The sequence below is a fragment of the Musa acuminata genome, chromosome BXJ1-7, assembly GCF_036884655.1.
Source record: "Musa acuminata AAA Group cultivar baxijiao chromosome BXJ1-7, Cavendish_Baxijiao_AAA, whole genome shotgun sequence".
NCBI lineage: Eukaryota > Viridiplantae > Streptophyta > Magnoliopsida > Zingiberales > Musaceae > Musa > Musa acuminata.
Genome location: NC_088333.1, coordinates 26,999,038 through 27,015,655, shown reverse-complemented (window position 1 = coordinate 27,015,655; position 16,618 = coordinate 26,999,038). Strand labels below are relative to the sequence as shown.

The window sequence follows — 16,618 nt, the reverse complement described above, 5'->3', positions numbered from 1 at the left end:
AGATCGGAATAGAGAGTCGTAAGAAAACGAGGTTAGAAATGGCGCCAATTTTAAAAAAGATACGGGTTGGGTTAGGTTAGGTTAGGTTAGGTTAGGTTAGATGGAGAATACTATGTGTGGGGCCACGAAAGGGTCCCCCGCAGTGTTAAATAACAGGACAAGTTGGTGAGCGAGGTTAGCGGTCAATAGGTATGCGTGAATCATATGGGATTTTTCTAGCTTAACTAACGCCCCTTCCACGACGCCCCTTGTCTACCTATCCTATCGCTCATATCGGTGAGGACCACTCCAGAGCGACGAGTGGCTCCCTCCCTTTGTCCAATAATAAGACAGTCGGGAAAGGAGGTACGTTACGAACAAGTAGGTGTACTCATCTTCCCCGACTTAATACATTTCCTACCGATAAGAACGCCCCCGTCTTGGATACCTGTCGGCTATATCGGAGGGACCAATGTGGGCGCCGCAGGGGGCCACTCGCCGTGTTTAATAACAGGACAGGTGAATGACAGGAAAAAGCCAATATAAGCTAGCACGCTCAGATGTCTTGGTTTAACCCAACCCCCGTCCTCCCAATCTCCTTCCCCAACTTTTAGCCCCTTGTGCCACCCAACCAGACGATTCCGTCCACTTCTCCCATCCTATCCTCCGCGAATCAATCGTCAAAGCTCCTCCTCCTCGGTCGAATCGGAGAGCCCAAACGAAACCCTCTGCTCCGATCCAATAACCTCGCGTTGCGTCCTCCTATCGGCTTCATTCGTTGGCATTCTTTGAAGAAGCGCTGAGGGATCCGGGAAGGAACTAGCAAGTCCCCGCCTTTTGTCTGCCTTTGCTTCTTATAGGTTTCGATTCGTCTAATCCTTCGCTGTTTTTTTGCTATTTCCGTCGATTTTTGCATGTTCTTGATGCCTCTCATGGTGTCTTTCCCCGATTCGCTTTGGTTTTGTGTAGATTTATTAGTGGAGATTGGGATGGGTCAGCTAAGCCTTCACCGGATTTCAATTAGCTAACGTTTTCTGAATTCTACGCTTATCGGTCTTCGTGGGCTTGAAGCTTTGGTATGAAAGCTGTGATCTTTTTACTCTTTTTGATGCCAGTGGTGTGTCGTTTTGTCCAGACTTGCCTTCCGAAAGCGATTTACCATGAATTATCGAGGAAATAAATGAATTTTTTTTGCTCAACATCATATTCCTTTTTTCATATTTTGATGTATTGTATCTTAAAACATATCTGCCTCAGCTGTTAGCAAACATGTTCTTTCTGTTCGTTATCTTGGATCTCTGATTCTTGTGTTTTTGAGCCAAAGTTATAGAATTTCATGGTTCATGATCTGCTCCATGTGAGATATTATTCTGCATTATGATAGACTGGTGAAACTCCAACGATTCATATCTCATGGTTATTTCTTTCTTCACATTTTCCAGGTAAATAGTTGGCTCTCATCCCGTATTGCTCTAAAATGGGTGGTGTAGTTGGGAGGAGCAACTCGATAAGGCGAAGTTCTCCAGAATCAAAACTTGAGGCAAAGATGGTTGAGGCTATGCAGCGAAGGGCATCTGAAGGAACTTCTGTGAAGTCATTCAACAGCATTATTATGAAATTTCCAAAAATTGATGAGAGCTTACGAAAGTGCAAGTCCATTTTTGAGCAGTTTGGTGAGTTATATGTTCACCACAATCAAACAAGCAAACATAGTGTTTACCATAGATAACCTTGAACCTTTTGAGTTCTTGGTATTGATCTATCTTTAAAACCGTGATTAATAAAAGTTTAGATGCTAGTAATTGACACTAGAAGCATTAAAAAGGAAACAGTTCACTTTTTGACATAATAATTATAATCAGCAGATAACTTATGGCTGCCCATATTGTATATAGTGTTTCTTAGAATTTTGGAGAATTTAGTGGAACTTGGAATCGACTGACATGACTTCTTTACAGAAGAAAGAAAGAAATTTTATTAAAGAATGACTGCAGGTATAATACACAACATCAAAAAGTAAAATGTTTCAAAAGGTCCATTGGAGATGAATGTCCATGTACAGTCAATATTATTGATTTTCATGGATAGTCATACGTATTTGACTCACATATTCATGCTTAATTGATTTTTTTGAATCTTTTGTCTCCGCATTTATATTAATGCCATCATGTATTAGTATGTTATCATGTTAGGATAGGATAGTGCAGTTTTATAGGTCTGACACCAACTGGACATGGCCTGCCAGCAGGTTAGTCAAGCTTTCTTTATATGGACAAGATCAAGTTGGGTCGAAAAGGGTCAGGTTGACTTATCGGGATGGGACGTGACTTGTCTTATATTTTTAGCGTGCGTTGAACTTCACTATCAAGGAAACACAATGTTTACCCAAATCTAAACCTAAGAAGCACAGAAACATGCTTTTGGTGGACGTGTCCATGTCCAACATGTGTCAGACACACGGACACACGTGGCAGATACTCGTGTGGTGCTGGGCTTGTGTGGCCATCACGTGAGAGCCAAATTCTGTGCGAGAAAAGAAATCTGGAAATCGTCTCAAGGAAACATATATCAATATATCTAGATCTTGTTAAATATTATTTGATGATTTTAATTTTTTCAACCTATATGATGATATTCATTTGTTCACATTGTCGAGTTTAAAAAATTTAAGTATAAATACTATAAAACTCATGTTAATTGAATATTATATATACATATATTAAAAAATACATGTGTCCTTGCCATATCCGTATCCTAATTATTTTAAAAATAACATGTCGCGGTGTTCATTTCGTGTCATGTTCGTGTCCTGTGTCCGTACTTCTTAGATCTAAACCAACGTAAAAATGATCCAGGAGTTGTTAAACTAGACATGTTACATGGATCAAGACAGGTCATCTTAGATGAGTCGGGTTTGGTTGAACCTGACTATTATATTCATGAGGACTCCTTTCTAATATGGAGTATTGTTTATGTGTAACAAGGTAAGTACAAAGAATTGAACTCCAAGTAACTCAGAGACAATGTTGGAGATTCCTGATATTTTTAATTTTCTTATGGATAGATGAAGATTCAAATGGTGCGATAGATCAAGAAGAACTGAAGCATTGTTTCCAGAAGCTAGAAATCTCCTTTAATGAGCAGGAGATCGGTGATCTCTTTTTGGCATGTGACATTGATGAGAACATGGGTATGAAGTTTAATGAGTTTATTGTTCTTCTCTGCCTTGTTTATCTTCTCAAGGAACCGGCAGCTGTACAAGCAGTATCCTTATAAAAGTTAACAAATCAGTTATCTTCTTTTAGTTTATTACTTTGAGGCTGTCTCCCTGATATGAGAATGACAAGTGAACTAATTCTGTGTTACAAGTTTTATTCATTTTTTAGTGTTATTTCCTGTACTTCTTATATGTGATTTACTGTTTTAGAAAATTACTTAAATTAAGTTGCTTAGATCAATTCCCTGAACATTTTCAATTTCTATAGGATAAACTTTACAATAAGAAATTGGATGATTATTATCTGTAAAGTATAAGAAGTTGCATCACCTACAAGCACATGGACCTGATAATTTTGATCTTCACAATATGTTTAACAATAATGGAGCAAAAGGAAAATTTGTTTTTGGAACAATTGAAATGTTAGATTGCTTGTTTGAACGAACAAGGGAGAGAAGGTTCACAAAATATAGAAATTCTGCTTTCAATATATAGCATTGAATTAATCTTCATTATCTGGCATGGTTCTTCCACATAATAAATTGCTTATACATTGTTCTTTCACTTAAATTATTAACACAGTAGAGTTTCTGTTTTTCCACACAGGTTGATGATATCTATGAGGCTCCATTAGTATGATTTGTTCTCAATTTGTTGGTACAATGTATTGGCATGTTTGAAGGCATTTCTTGCAGCAATTGTATTAATGGACGAATAAGGCCAAACCCATATGAAAATAATTATTATCTAAATGATTTCTTCATGGTGCCAGTTGTTATCCAAGAGAGGTTGTTGATATATGTTTATGGTATCATTGTTCTTTCGCTTTTTAAATCACTGGTTTATGTCAATCTTAGTGGTCAAAGGAATAAAAACTTTTACTAGTAATTGTAAGGATGACAGACCTAACGACTAGAAAAAGACTGAATGTTATCCAAGAGAGGTTGTTCTATGTCTTGTCAACATAAGGGATTCAAAGCCCCATTTATTATACTTAAAAGTGATTAAAATTTTATGTTTTTATAGTTGGTAAAGAGAGTATCTTTTCGAACAGCAAACAATGGTATGCTAGCAATGGACTTATGCCAAGGCTAACAGCTGTTATAACTACATACATCAGTGTGCACAGGGACTTGGACATCATGTCATTAATGTCTGATAATATTACTTTTGTCTTCAGCTCATTTGTAAATTTCCTGTTAGAATTATGTTAGCGTGCACAGAAGATTTTAGTCATCATGTCATTGGCATTGAATAAGAGCAGCTCAGTGGTAACATTTCACAGAGACCTCGGGAGTAACAGAAGTTCTGAAGGAATGATAAAAACTAATAATAACTGGATAAAATCAGGTGGCATGTAGTTTGAGGCGTTTTTTTCTTCATGATGGACCTTATATGCATGCAGACCACACACCAACACATATATGCACATGAGATTCTACTGTATTTGAAAAACATTATATTGAGAATTGTTGTATATGGAGTTAAGAATCTGTTTGCAAGGGGACCATTCGACATAATTGGATAGAACAGTACATCACAGGTCTCCAGAGCAGGTGTGGTAGTTTCAAATCTTACAGAGCAGGATTGTCCAAAATATTTGGAGCAGGTTCCCTAATATTATGGATCTCCTATGTTAGTCAATTTGTCAGCTATGAATACTTACTCTTTTTTTTTTCTTCACATATTTTATACAGGGCAACCGTGAACATTAATTTATATTAGGAACATTTTATCTTTTTTAATATGTGAAGTGTAGTGTTATTGCCTCAGCTTCTGTTTCTTAGTTGATGTGTGTTTTCCTGGATCTCTTGAACTTTTGTTTTCCAACTGTAGTCTGCTCTTGTTGGAAATATGCTCTGGTACTAAACTCAAGCATGAAAATCAAAATTTTGTTCCCCATGACTTGATTGCTAGAATTCCCGTATGGGGTTGCCAGACCTTGAGACGACTTTTGAGACTCTGGTTGATGCTTTTGTGTTTTTGGACGAGAACAAGGATGGATATGTTAGCAAGAATGAGATGGTACATGCCATAAACGAGACAACTGGAGGTGAACGCTCTTCTGGACGCATAGCCATGAAAAGATTTGGTCAGTTCTTTCCTCTTACTAGCAGTTCTAGCTTGCACTACCATGCGAAACTTGAAAAACAAATTATTTGCATCAATTACCATATTAATAGCCCTTTTCGGCTTAATTTGAAAATAAATGTTTAAAAGGTTTTACTATTTCCTGATTTGTCTATTAGGCTTTATTCTTTTTCTTGGAAATAGTTGTTGATTTGCCTGATGAATTGGTATCTATTTGAGCATGTAAATGGAAAATTCGAAAAAGATAATCATGCATTGATTGTGGCTACTATTTAGAATTTAGTTTCCATTTACTTGTATTTTGAATCTGCGGATTCACCTAACAGTGTATTGACTTCCATCGAACAGAGCACAAGATCAATATTGTTTCAAACATAACCAATTTCTTCTGGTTTGCTGCAGAGGAGATGGACTGGGATAAAAATGGCATGGTGACATTTAAGGAGTTCCTTTTTGCTTTTACCCGTTGGGTGGGGATTGATGATGTTGAAGATGAGGAGTGATCGTTGCATGTCCATGTTGATCGGTTGCCCACAAGAAGGCCTTGCAGTACAGCAATGAAGAGCAAATTCCAAAGAGGCTCTGTGTATACATATATGTGTTCCCCTTTTTCTTTTGCAATAAGGACAACTGCTTTCGTACCATGTGAGTGATTGAAAGCCCTCCGATATCTGCTAAGTATATTCTAGTAAAGTTGCAAAATTTTAACTGCACGATTAGTATTTGACAAGCAAAATTACTGTTGAAGGCCAATTCTATGTAATTTCTTTCAGCAGGGCTCCATTGCCTGTCGTTGTTGGGTATGATTCTTCTAAGCTTTTCTAAAACGTATAAGCAAGTTCATAAATCCTTAATTATGTGTATTGGCTATGATGTGCATACTATTATTGTTCATTGTAAGCAATTATCCAGAGTATTATGTTACAGGAATATAACAAGTGATCAGTTATATGAATTTTTTTTGTCGTCGATGAATTTGTACAATACAATGTCTTTATTTTATTGTTCTTGTTGAGACTCTTTACCACTTATTTCCTCTGGAAGAAGGCACTTTTTGATCTCCAGGCCACTAATTTTAGATGATTAATTTTGTCTTTTTTTTCTCTGAAGCTCGATGTGTGTTTCAGGTCGGGACATATGTGGCAGTTTAACCTTCAAAGAAGATGATTTTGTTCAGTTGCCTTTGGCTATTCTGACTGTAACTAAAGACATTTTCTTTTACTGAAGTCTTTTGAGGAATTTAAAGTTTCTCATATATTTGCGGAAGAAAACAGAGGTAGATTTTATAACGTAAATTAGATTGAACTCTGATGTAAGAAAAAAGTTGTTTACACGTTTTAAGTTTGTAGAAAGTGCAATTCCATTGCAAGCAAATCCATGAATCAATCATGAGATCATTTTTCATGTTTTCCTTTGTCAAACACAGTGATCAGACTGTGTCCGAACCATGTCACTACAATTCCAACACAAATGAAACACGACCATCATCTCCATGAAACCTCTCCCTGCGACTGATTTCAATGACAGCAGGACAGTCATAGATTCACCTCTTCTACAACATGCAGAAAAACACATGGTGGACAACGATCCAGCCTCCAAGAAACATCACATTGGAAACCATTCACATATCCTCATTGCAAATGGAGTTGCTCGATGAATGCAAATGCCCCTCAGCAACCTAGAACTGGAAGTCTGAGCCGGTACCAGACTTCCCCCACCCACCAGAGTCAGGTGTCGGTGGCTCATGGGTGGCAGACAAAGAACCATCTTGCAGAAGGCCTTTGAGTGACCCACCGCCAGTGCCACTGCTAGCTGCCAAGTCCTCTTCCGGTGACTCAGAGGTCGGAACAGGCGTCGAGGGGTCGGGGCAGAGGTCACTTGGGACAGTAGCAGCAGCAACTCCAGAGGCAGATGTTTCGGCCAGCACGCCGCTGAGCAGCTGCTGCTCCTCGATCATCTTCTTGAGATACCTGCCTTGGGCCTCGATTCTCACTTGTAGCTGCTGCTGTATCTGCATCAACTTATGGAAGGTCAACTCCATGTTATGACTTGGCTTCCCCTTGCCACTATGGTTGCAAATTCACATCACAATTCTTTAAATCAAAACAACTATTCGCGTATAATAAGTTCAGTATAGATTGGGTCATTAGTTGTCGCTCAATCAAAATATTTATTATGGTATCAAAGCATATTATGAGTTTGAATTGTTAAGTCTATCATTGTGTTAATTTAGTTTTGCATCATGTACTTGGGTTCAGACTCCACACCATGGCATCTCTTAACTTAATGTGCAATCTCATAATCCACAACAAGTAAAAGAGAAACAAAAAAAATCAGATACTGCAATTTACATATTTAACTTGCCTCTAGTTGTTCGTGAAGTCGTTTTTTCACCTCCATCTGCAATTTGAGTGCTTCAGTTATTTGAATCCCACTAACACAACAAACATATAGTTTTAGCTGAATAATAGTCTGACATTGTGCACACATAGCTGGAAAGAACACTAATTCAAACAAAAATGAAAAACATCCAAAAGTCCGAAAAACAACTGAAATCAATTTTCCACATCAAAAAAGAAGAAAACACATTAAAAAATTCAAAAGTAACAGGACAGAAAACACATATAGGTTTGCACCAATCTTCCGCATACCTCAGTATGTTCATCTGGACAACATATAGGCAAGTTTGTAATTGCATGGTAAGGCTGGCAAGTAGCAAAAAATAACTTTATATTAAAGACTAAAAGAATGGCAATCTACTGTTGCACCAACTTTCCACTGTGATTCTTACAAATATCTCTAGGTAGGCCACACTGCTCCCAGTAGAAGCTCCTACACCCAAACTCCCTTTGGTACGCTGAATTATAAGCCCAATAAATTGATACATGTTTGTTTTAGTTCGTTTTGACCATCAACTCACATTCATAATATGCTATGATGTATTATATTTTAGATGCTATTCATAGTTTTTTTTACCAAATTGCATGATATCTGACCATAAAGGCAAGAAAAATGTGCACACATCCATTAATTGACCCTGAAAGCCTAGGAAATGCACTTTTTAGAGTTTCCCTTGTCAACCACAGTTTGAGTACCCCACTTGATCTTTTTTAGTACTACCAGATAATAAAGAAATTGCCTTCATGCATAATCACATATGTTATCTTATTTATAGAAAAATTCCCATAAACACCAAATTAACTACGATTGTGCACTATTACCAAAATTTGATAGTTGAGACCATCCAAAACCTATTCACAGCATTTGAGACAGAACAGGATGAGATGATTCATGTTTTTTATAACAATGTAAATAAATCCATAGCAATAGTCAAAAGTTCTTTAGGCAAGAAGGGCTGTCGATGTCATTCCTTTACAGTTGTTGAAACCTGACAATTGCTAGCTTGCATTTAAAAGAGATAACCCCAAAGACAAAATTCGATACACATGATTCTTTTATAGAAATTATATGTAAAAGATTCTATCAATAATCAATAGAAAGCACGCAATACAGAGGTACAGCACTTGTGCAATTCAGATTTAGTGCATACAACAGACATAAGGAGGTATGGTAATGGGTGAAGAATTACAACAATAGTTAATCTCTAAGAAATCCACTAGTTCTATAACAAGGCCAATTGTGACTTAGTGATCTTATCAAAACAAATAACGAACAGGTGGCTTATGTTCATTCTTGTAGGAAAATTAGCAATGGAGAAGTCATATTTATACTCACGAAGTGCTTTCAAGTCCTGAAATCAGGTCCCCGACATCTTTCATTTCTAGCTTTGTGCCTGCAAGAAATAAAACCAGCAGATTTGACTCGCCATGGAAACTGATTTATTTTGTAGAACTTTAACTCATTATTCATGCAAAAAATGTGAAAAGATAATAGAAGTTTAAATATTTCAGTCAAATTTTATTTAAAGCTTTCATAAGATACTTGCCATCAGCTGAAGAGTCAGGTATATACTTTGCAAGCCGATATTTCTGAGTGCATGGAAAGAGAAAATTAGGGAAAGCAAAGACAAAGTAAAAGGAAATTTTCAGGAAACAGAGCAGGTGTACCTGTAAATGACTCTTAATATGATATATAGTTAATCCAGGCACACCCATTATTCGAAGAACTCCTTTTGGAGTTGCTCCTGTCAATGTGCAGAAATACTGACCATATGAATCTTGGAATGGAGATAAGACTAACAGATAGTCACTTAGTTCAGTTTAGCATCGGAAAGTATTGAAGTGAAAGCAACTGTTGTTTGAATGTTCAAGAACATCATCAAATACAAAGTTCTTTTAAGGATAAATAATTTTCAGCTTTTATTGCATTAAATTCGTAAATAAGATTCATACCAAGATCGCTTAGTCTAAAACAGTTGAACTAACCATAAAGAGCTAATCGCTGAATGGATGGAAAATTCGTAGTGAGACTTTGTTGATAAATGAATTTGCTACATCCTCCAACTCAGTATCATGTCCTCACAGAACTAAACAATCAGAGTTTATGAAAGTTGAATATGGATAACTAAGAATCAGCATACACACTGCACGTAACATCTTGGGGGAAATTTTAGTTGGGCAACACTGTGAAATATGTTCAAGTAAATTGAGTTGAAGAGATCAAAGCAGCAAGCACTTACTGTCAGATCCACCAAGCTGTGTCACAGCACCGACAAAACGTTCATGGAGCTCATTTGTCCAGCGTAAACGCTGCCTTGAGAGCAAATTAGGATTTGTGGAGCTGTTCCCTCCATTCTTCAGATTCATTGGGTTGATACTTGATTCTAATAGCTGGTCATTACTTAAAGAATTGCTTTGATTTGGATCAACACCCAAATTCGGCTTTGGATGATAAAATTAACCGGAGCTTCAAAACACAAAATAAAATATATAAATAAAGATAATAGTTATGCATCACAAAGTATGTGATTAAGGAAACCTAAAGAAACATATTAAATCATTTATTCTATCTAAACATCAATTTAATAGATTCATCTTCAGTAAGTTCACAAATTTTAATATAAATAAAATTGCAGTAAAGGCAGTTAAAAATAGAATAGCTATCCAGAGATAAAATGGACAAACAATAAGTTATCTGACAAAATTATCCTAATTTATTGCCATATAAGCAAAGTTGTAAGTGTCATAATTGCTTGCAATACTTGAACAATCAAATTCTCTATACATATAAAAACAAGAGTTTAGGTAGATGCTAATATGAATTAGTTTTAAAATAACTATAGATTAGCTGATTACTGATAGGAATTAGATATAATTAGCATATTAGAATAATAATTTAAGATATTTTGGTGAGATGCATGCATATAAATAGATTAAAGACAAGCAAGCATTTATCTTAAAAGAAAAATGTGATAGATGAGTTGAACTTGAAAATGTCAAATAAAATTTAAATAATGACCAAATTGAATAGTCTAGGTATCAACCTTGCGTAATAGATGGAATTACACCAAAGGGTACCTAGTTGGCTGTCCGAATCCAATCCAAGTCTGAAACCTGAATGTCATTTGGATGTCCAATTCCTTTACACATACATCCATACCATATGAATCCAGAAAAAAAATCTGACTCAGGCACAACCCAGGTTCAGGAGAATATTATCAGGATCATTTTCACACCTAATTATAATTGATCACTTATAACAACACTAATTATCAGGAACTCTGTGAAGTTTTCTTCAGGGAGCCAGTAAGAGACCAGATCCTGGATTTTGATTCAAGAGTAGAGAACAAAATATGAAGAGAGGAAACATCTAAGAAATATCTCTTCTTATCTAGCAACAATGGTGAAATATCTCTTATCTAGTTTAATATGGTAGGAATCTGCCTCAATGACTCATGCCTATCAAGGGCCTTGTTCTTTCTACTTATTCTACTTAAAATCCTTCCTCCTAACTCAATCACAAGATTTTGATGTTATTCTCCACTGCTGTCACATCACATAGAAAAATGCAGGAACCTCTCTGAAGAAGCCTCGAATTAAAACAGAGTGACTGCCATGTGAATTAGCCTCAGTTAATATCCCAAATGTTTGCTGCTATAGAATACCAGTATGAACTTCATATTTCACCGTCAGCCACCTCTATAGTGTGATTTTTCAATGTATAATATCCTAAATGTTTGCTGCTATAGAATATCAGTATGGACTTCATATTTCACCGTCATGTCACAAACGGTCGACACGCACCCGCAACAACTTCGTTCAACGAACCGTTCGTCGCTTTTGCATGCTTGTACAGAGACATGACAGCATGTTTTGTTTTGGTTTTGTTTTTTATTGTTTGAAAAATGTAAACAACGATAGTTCGCAGTGCTACAGTGCAATCGCTCGTTGCGCCGGGCCGAACTGCCCCAAAATTACTCAGTTTTCGCGTGCTATGGCTTGTTTTCTGTACACCGCAGCTATACGTGAAATGTCAGCCATCTCAGCACCTTGGAACCCCCCGAGTGGCACAGGGCTGGATGGGGCTTCGGCATATTATCGGGCGTTGAACTATCTTCACAAGTTCATATGTTAACTTGGCGGGAACTTGCCTTCGCACCCGGCACTTGGTGAGCAGTTGTTTGTGGACTTGTAATTGTTCGTTTTACCTTCTAAAATCCTTGTTTTCTCCTTCCTCTCTTTTCTCCCTTGCACTTAAGGTGCTCTCTGAATTGCATGTAAAGGTTCCCTCTTCGTAAGATGTCGGGACTTGTTCGTCGCTCGTTTTCAATCTAATCAACTTTCTGTTTTACAGGTCCTTTGGGACCTGTACAAGATTGCAACTAGGCTGAACCTTTGCGGACGCATGTCGCAATGGTGCCTCATGACTTAGGCAATCCCAACTAAGTCCTAAGAGTTAGCGCAAGGGTGCTTCACGACTTAGGCAACTTCAGTTAAGTTCGTGACTTTACCGCAATGGTGTCTCACGACTTAGATAATTCCAGCTAAGTCCGTGACAGTCAGCCAACTCAATAGTGTGATTTTTCAATGTATACCATATGCAGTAATTTTTTGGGTGTAATAGTTTCTGATCCAAGAAATTGACAAATAAACTATAAATACAAATTTCTGAAGTAGACTAACAAAGACTGTCAGAAGACAGTTATAAAGCAATCTATTTTCCTTTCCACCCATTCTATGACAAAAATCCAAGCAATTTACTCTGCATTTGCAAATGCACGCATCAATAATGCTAATGCACTGACATCAACAAATTTGGGGATCCAAATGCCCGAGTTCATTCAGTGCATCTGAGAGACTCTATGCTAAATAGTGCATCCATCACAAGTCAAACAATTGCAACTTTATCCTAGATAGATACATTTTTTCTGTACAATTCCAGTGGAACACAACCCTTGAGCCAAGCAACAGCTTAAACCCTAGTTATTGGATGTTCAACCTTCTCAGCCTATTAGAACTGCAGGTGATGATGATTAGACTTAAGCTTGCCCAACCAAATTCAAAAACTTCGGTAAGCCTAAGCTGGTGGGGGGGGAACTCCTACAAATTTCATTAATTGTCAGATCGAAAAACAAAGCACAATCAACGAAAAAAGAACTTTCATTCCAGTAGCAGCATCCAATTTGCTCAAATCTTAGGTTTTCTTGAAGGCCGTAGTCAAGCAATGTAATAAATATATAGATAAATAAACCTGAAAACCTTGTTCTGAAAGAGCCATTAACTCAAAGACGGTCTAGGGTTTCTATTTCCTTTAAGAAAATGTGATAAAGGCGCAGCAGCACAACCCTCCATGCTTACCGTTCTCGCCAAAAAAATGATATTTTTCGGTCCTTCTTGCCATCAGAATAGCCTAAAAGCTACTACAACTCTTGCAAGCCAGCAATATGCCCCAGTGACATCAAGAATCCATGTTCCAAAAGAAAAAAAAAAAATCCAAAAGTGATCAAATAAATGCCGTAAATTAGCACTACGTACTGTAAATGGAAACCAAGTACATGAGTAATAACCGTTCGCGGAGCAACCAAGTCATCAAAATGAGCGAAGGAACCCATCAAATCCAACCAAAAGCATGAAGGAGTAAGCAAAAGCAGTACCCGAACAGCCAAGTCCAGCTTGAGTTGCAAGATCCGGAGGAATTGAAGAGAAGAAAGAACAGCAAAAATTAGCGAATGAGACCGAGCTCAAGCGACCAATGACACCAAAAATCCAATCTTTTTGCGGGAAACCGAGAGAGCAACGTGAGGTTTTTAAGCAGTCCCTACCCGCCCAGAGATTCGTCCGGCTTCACCCAATCAATTCTCTCTCTCTCTCTCCCCCCTCTCCCCCCAGCCCACCCAAAGAGGTGCAACGGAAGGGGCAATGACGATCTCATATAATTCCTTGGTGTATAGGCGGGACTTACAATAGCGTACGTGGCACCTCTCCATTCTTCCTAGCTCGACCCGATTCGTGCGAATATGGAAACACGAAAAGATACATTTACGTCTTTTCATACCCGTCCCGCTTACCTGCTTTAGAGCAATCGGATACGATTCCAAGTGGATTACACGTGTTCTCCACTGTCAACTCCATACAATCAATTGTAGACACGAAAGACCGGTATCTGAGGAAGAGTGAGCAACGCATGTGAGTTCACACGGCATCTACTCCGGAATATTCTGAAACCCAGTCGTTAATTTAATCCGCTTTTTACCAACAAATTATACAACTACGTCTAATAAACCGTATAGACGATATATATATATATATATATATATATATATATATATATATATATATATATATATATTGAAGATAAGGAAAACAACACCTATCACAGGTACAGGCTGTAGTAGCTCAACTCAAACCACATCAGTTGGGAGTATATTCTTGGTGTATATTCTATGGAGACTTTATGATAAGTATAAACAAGAAGCCCATTGATATCAAGTATTAGGAGAATTATGCACACATAAGAAATGTAGAAGAGAACAGATGTCAATGAGTCTCTTGTGAATCTTTCTTTGTTCCGTATAGGGTCCATTAGAAAGAGGGCAGCATCAAGGAGTTACAGTGGCCATCAGTGTGTTGTCCCTTTACTGGCAACGCTCCAAGATGGCCATGGCGGCTGTTGTCAGCTTCAAGTACAACGTTCTTCCTGTCTGTATGCAAAACCATGGCTGCAAAAATTGATGGGGGATAGTCTTTGTCGTTCATCCACGAAACAGATCGAGTTCATTTCAACGCTTCATCGTTTTACCAATCTAGTCACGGTCTAGTTGGCATTCAGGAAACTTCGCCTTCGCGTTTCCCTACTCGAGCCTCGAGGAAGACGATGTCTCACCCCCCCCTCCCACCCCCAGTCTGCAAGACAGATAAAGAAGGGGTATCGGCTGTTGATTGACACACCCTCCTTCCAAATTCAACCCAGAGGATGCTCCATGATAGGAGAGCGAGCTGCGTGAACTTATGATTGGAGGAAGCCGGGTGATAAATTAGGACGGATACAGGAGAAGAAATATTGCTTGCTCTTCCTCTTCCTCTTGTCAGGGAAAAAGGTTGTCCAAGAGAAAGTAGAAACTAGGAGTGGGATATGGATCTCCTTCCATGTATTAAGATGAGCTTGTCATGGTGGTGTGTTAGAGAAATCATGACGAGTGATTAGGGAAGCCCATTGATGATTCTTATGGTATCAGAAGATGTCTCCTTGCAGGTCGTGTTATGCGAGCTTGAAGTGGTCCTACAGAAGGAAAGTGATGTTGTTATCTCTTCTTCACCCAGGCCCTTGTGGCGCTAAAGATCAGACCGGTGTTGTTTTCTCTTCGCTTTGGTGATAGAGGTGCAGGCTTAAGACTCGCCGAGGCTCTGTATCATTGTATCGTCTTCTCAGGAGGGGAGGTAGTGATGTTATCCAAGCAGAATCAATGTGGACACATGTCGACGTCTAGTTGCTACTTTTATATTCTTCCCTCGTTAGAAAGTGTTTGACATTATATCGAATGAAAAAGGTACCATTAATTTATTATCTTATATCATAAAGAAACCTTAATAAGTTTATTATATTGGAAAAGGAAACCATGAAGAGGTGCATAGAAATAAAAAAAGGTTGTATTCAATAGGGTCACCATGAAAAGGTGCAACAACTTTTGTATTGGTACATTACCATAATAATGTGTTCTCTAATTTATCTAAATAGATTCGGGTTTCTAATAATAATTGTGCGGAGAAATTATAATTGTAAAGGAAAATATAATTCTCCATCTGACTCCTACCACCTCTCAATCGCTCCTTTCCGTTTTATATCTTTTATCATCAAATCGGTATTGGAGCTATTATGTTGCTATTAGATCAAGATGAGCGAAAACTGCTACTGGTATAAAGAATTGAGATGCTCCTGCATGGCGAGGGAGACTTGTAATTAAAAAAATAATTACTTTGAGATAACTATGTAATCGAAGCAAGTGTCAAAAAAAACAAAATAATAAAGAAGTGACAATGAGTAACGACTTAATTACCAAATAAAAAATATTATTAATATGACAAATGCTAGTCATAGGTGCCCTACAAACCAATTACATGAGTGATGACACGTGTGACTTGATATTTTATTATTTTATATTATCTATTTCATGAATATATTATGATGCCAATGGATCTATGCAATGAGAATCGGATCGTGATGAGATCACGATAATGAAACCGATTCGCCTTTAAACATAGATTATAAATAATCCCGGTCGTAGGTTACTCGAGAGGGACATCAAAATAACAAAACAGACTAGTGTGTTATATACTCGTCCATATGATGGATGTAGCTAGTCTCATAGTTGCTCATGTGGGGACACCAGGGATACAGTACAGATGCTCATTGGAGAATGAGTTCACTGATTGATCCGCTTATGAAATGCTAGATGGTTGATGATGCCTTATTGTCAGACAGCGATTCCGTCATCCCAGTGGTGTATCTAGTGTTAGGATCGGAGCGGCACTAAGAGGGGGGGTGAATTAGTGCAGCGGATTAAAACTTTGGTTTCGAAAAAATCTTTCGCACGATAACAAACAATATCAATGAGAACCGATTTGGAAGCTTGAAAACTTAGAGACGTATGGAAGCGTAATGACTAAGTAAAGAAATTTACAGTATGTAAATGACAAGATTAGGATGCAAACCAAATAACACAGTAGTTTTAAAGTGGTTCGGTCAAAATGACCTACATCCACTTGTGAAGCCTTTTTCGAGGAGGCTCCCAACTTCCACTAGCAAATCTCTTGTAGGGGAAGGACTAATACCCCTCTTATAACCTTTTACAAGTGGTTCACACTCTTACAAATTTTTGAATAGAAAGAAGGAGGTGAACACTCAAAGCAATTGAAGACAAAAACTTGCTAAAGA

General features: G+C 37.7%; 2 protein-coding genes across 8 annotated transcripts; one reads left to right on the top strand and one right to left on the bottom strand.

The window, feature by feature from the left end:
• The first annotated feature begins 538 nt into the window (after positions 1–538).
• Positions 539–6,059, top strand: LOC135678987 (probable calcium-binding protein CML21). 4 transcript variants are annotated; one of them, XM_065192295.1, is made up of 6 exons: positions 539–839; positions 949–1,055; positions 1,422–1,652; positions 3,044–3,243; positions 5,114–5,288; positions 5,690–6,059. In XM_065192295.1, the coding sequence occupies exons 3-6, from the start codon at positions 1,457–1,459 to the stop codon at positions 5,788–5,790; spliced, it is 672 nt and encodes a 223-aa protein (XP_065048367.1). In that variant the 5' UTR covers positions 539–839; positions 949–1,055; positions 1,422–1,456; the 3' UTR covers positions 5,791–6,059. The 4 variants fall into 4 exon arrangements, with proteins under 4 accessions (XP_065048367.1, XP_065048368.1, XP_065048366.1 ...); XM_065192296.1 differs by lacking the exon at positions 949–1,055 and having other exon boundaries at positions 539–801; XM_065192294.1 differs by lacking the exon at positions 949–1,055.
• Positions 6,060–6,665: 606 nt separating this feature from the next.
• Positions 6,666–13,594, bottom strand: LOC135678986 (myb family transcription factor PHL7-like). 4 transcript variants are annotated; one of them, XM_065192292.1, is made up of 7 exons: positions 13,509–13,594; positions 9,927–10,153; positions 9,355–9,431; positions 9,234–9,276; positions 9,023–9,080; positions 7,652–7,721; positions 6,666–7,298 (listed from the first exon to the last, which is right to left on the bottom strand). In XM_065192292.1, exons 2-7 carry the CDS (start codon positions 10,051–10,053, stop codon positions 6,966–6,968), a joined length of 708 nt encoding a protein of 235 aa, XP_065048364.1. In that variant the 5' UTR covers positions 10,054–10,153; positions 13,509–13,594; the 3' UTR covers positions 6,666–6,965. The 4 variants fall into 4 exon arrangements, with proteins under 4 accessions (XP_065048364.1, XP_065048362.1, XP_065048363.1 ...); XM_065192290.1 differs by having other exon boundaries at positions 13,045–13,577; XM_065192291.1 differs by having other exon boundaries at positions 13,341–13,577.
• Positions 13,595–16,618: the final 3,024 nt, after the last annotated feature.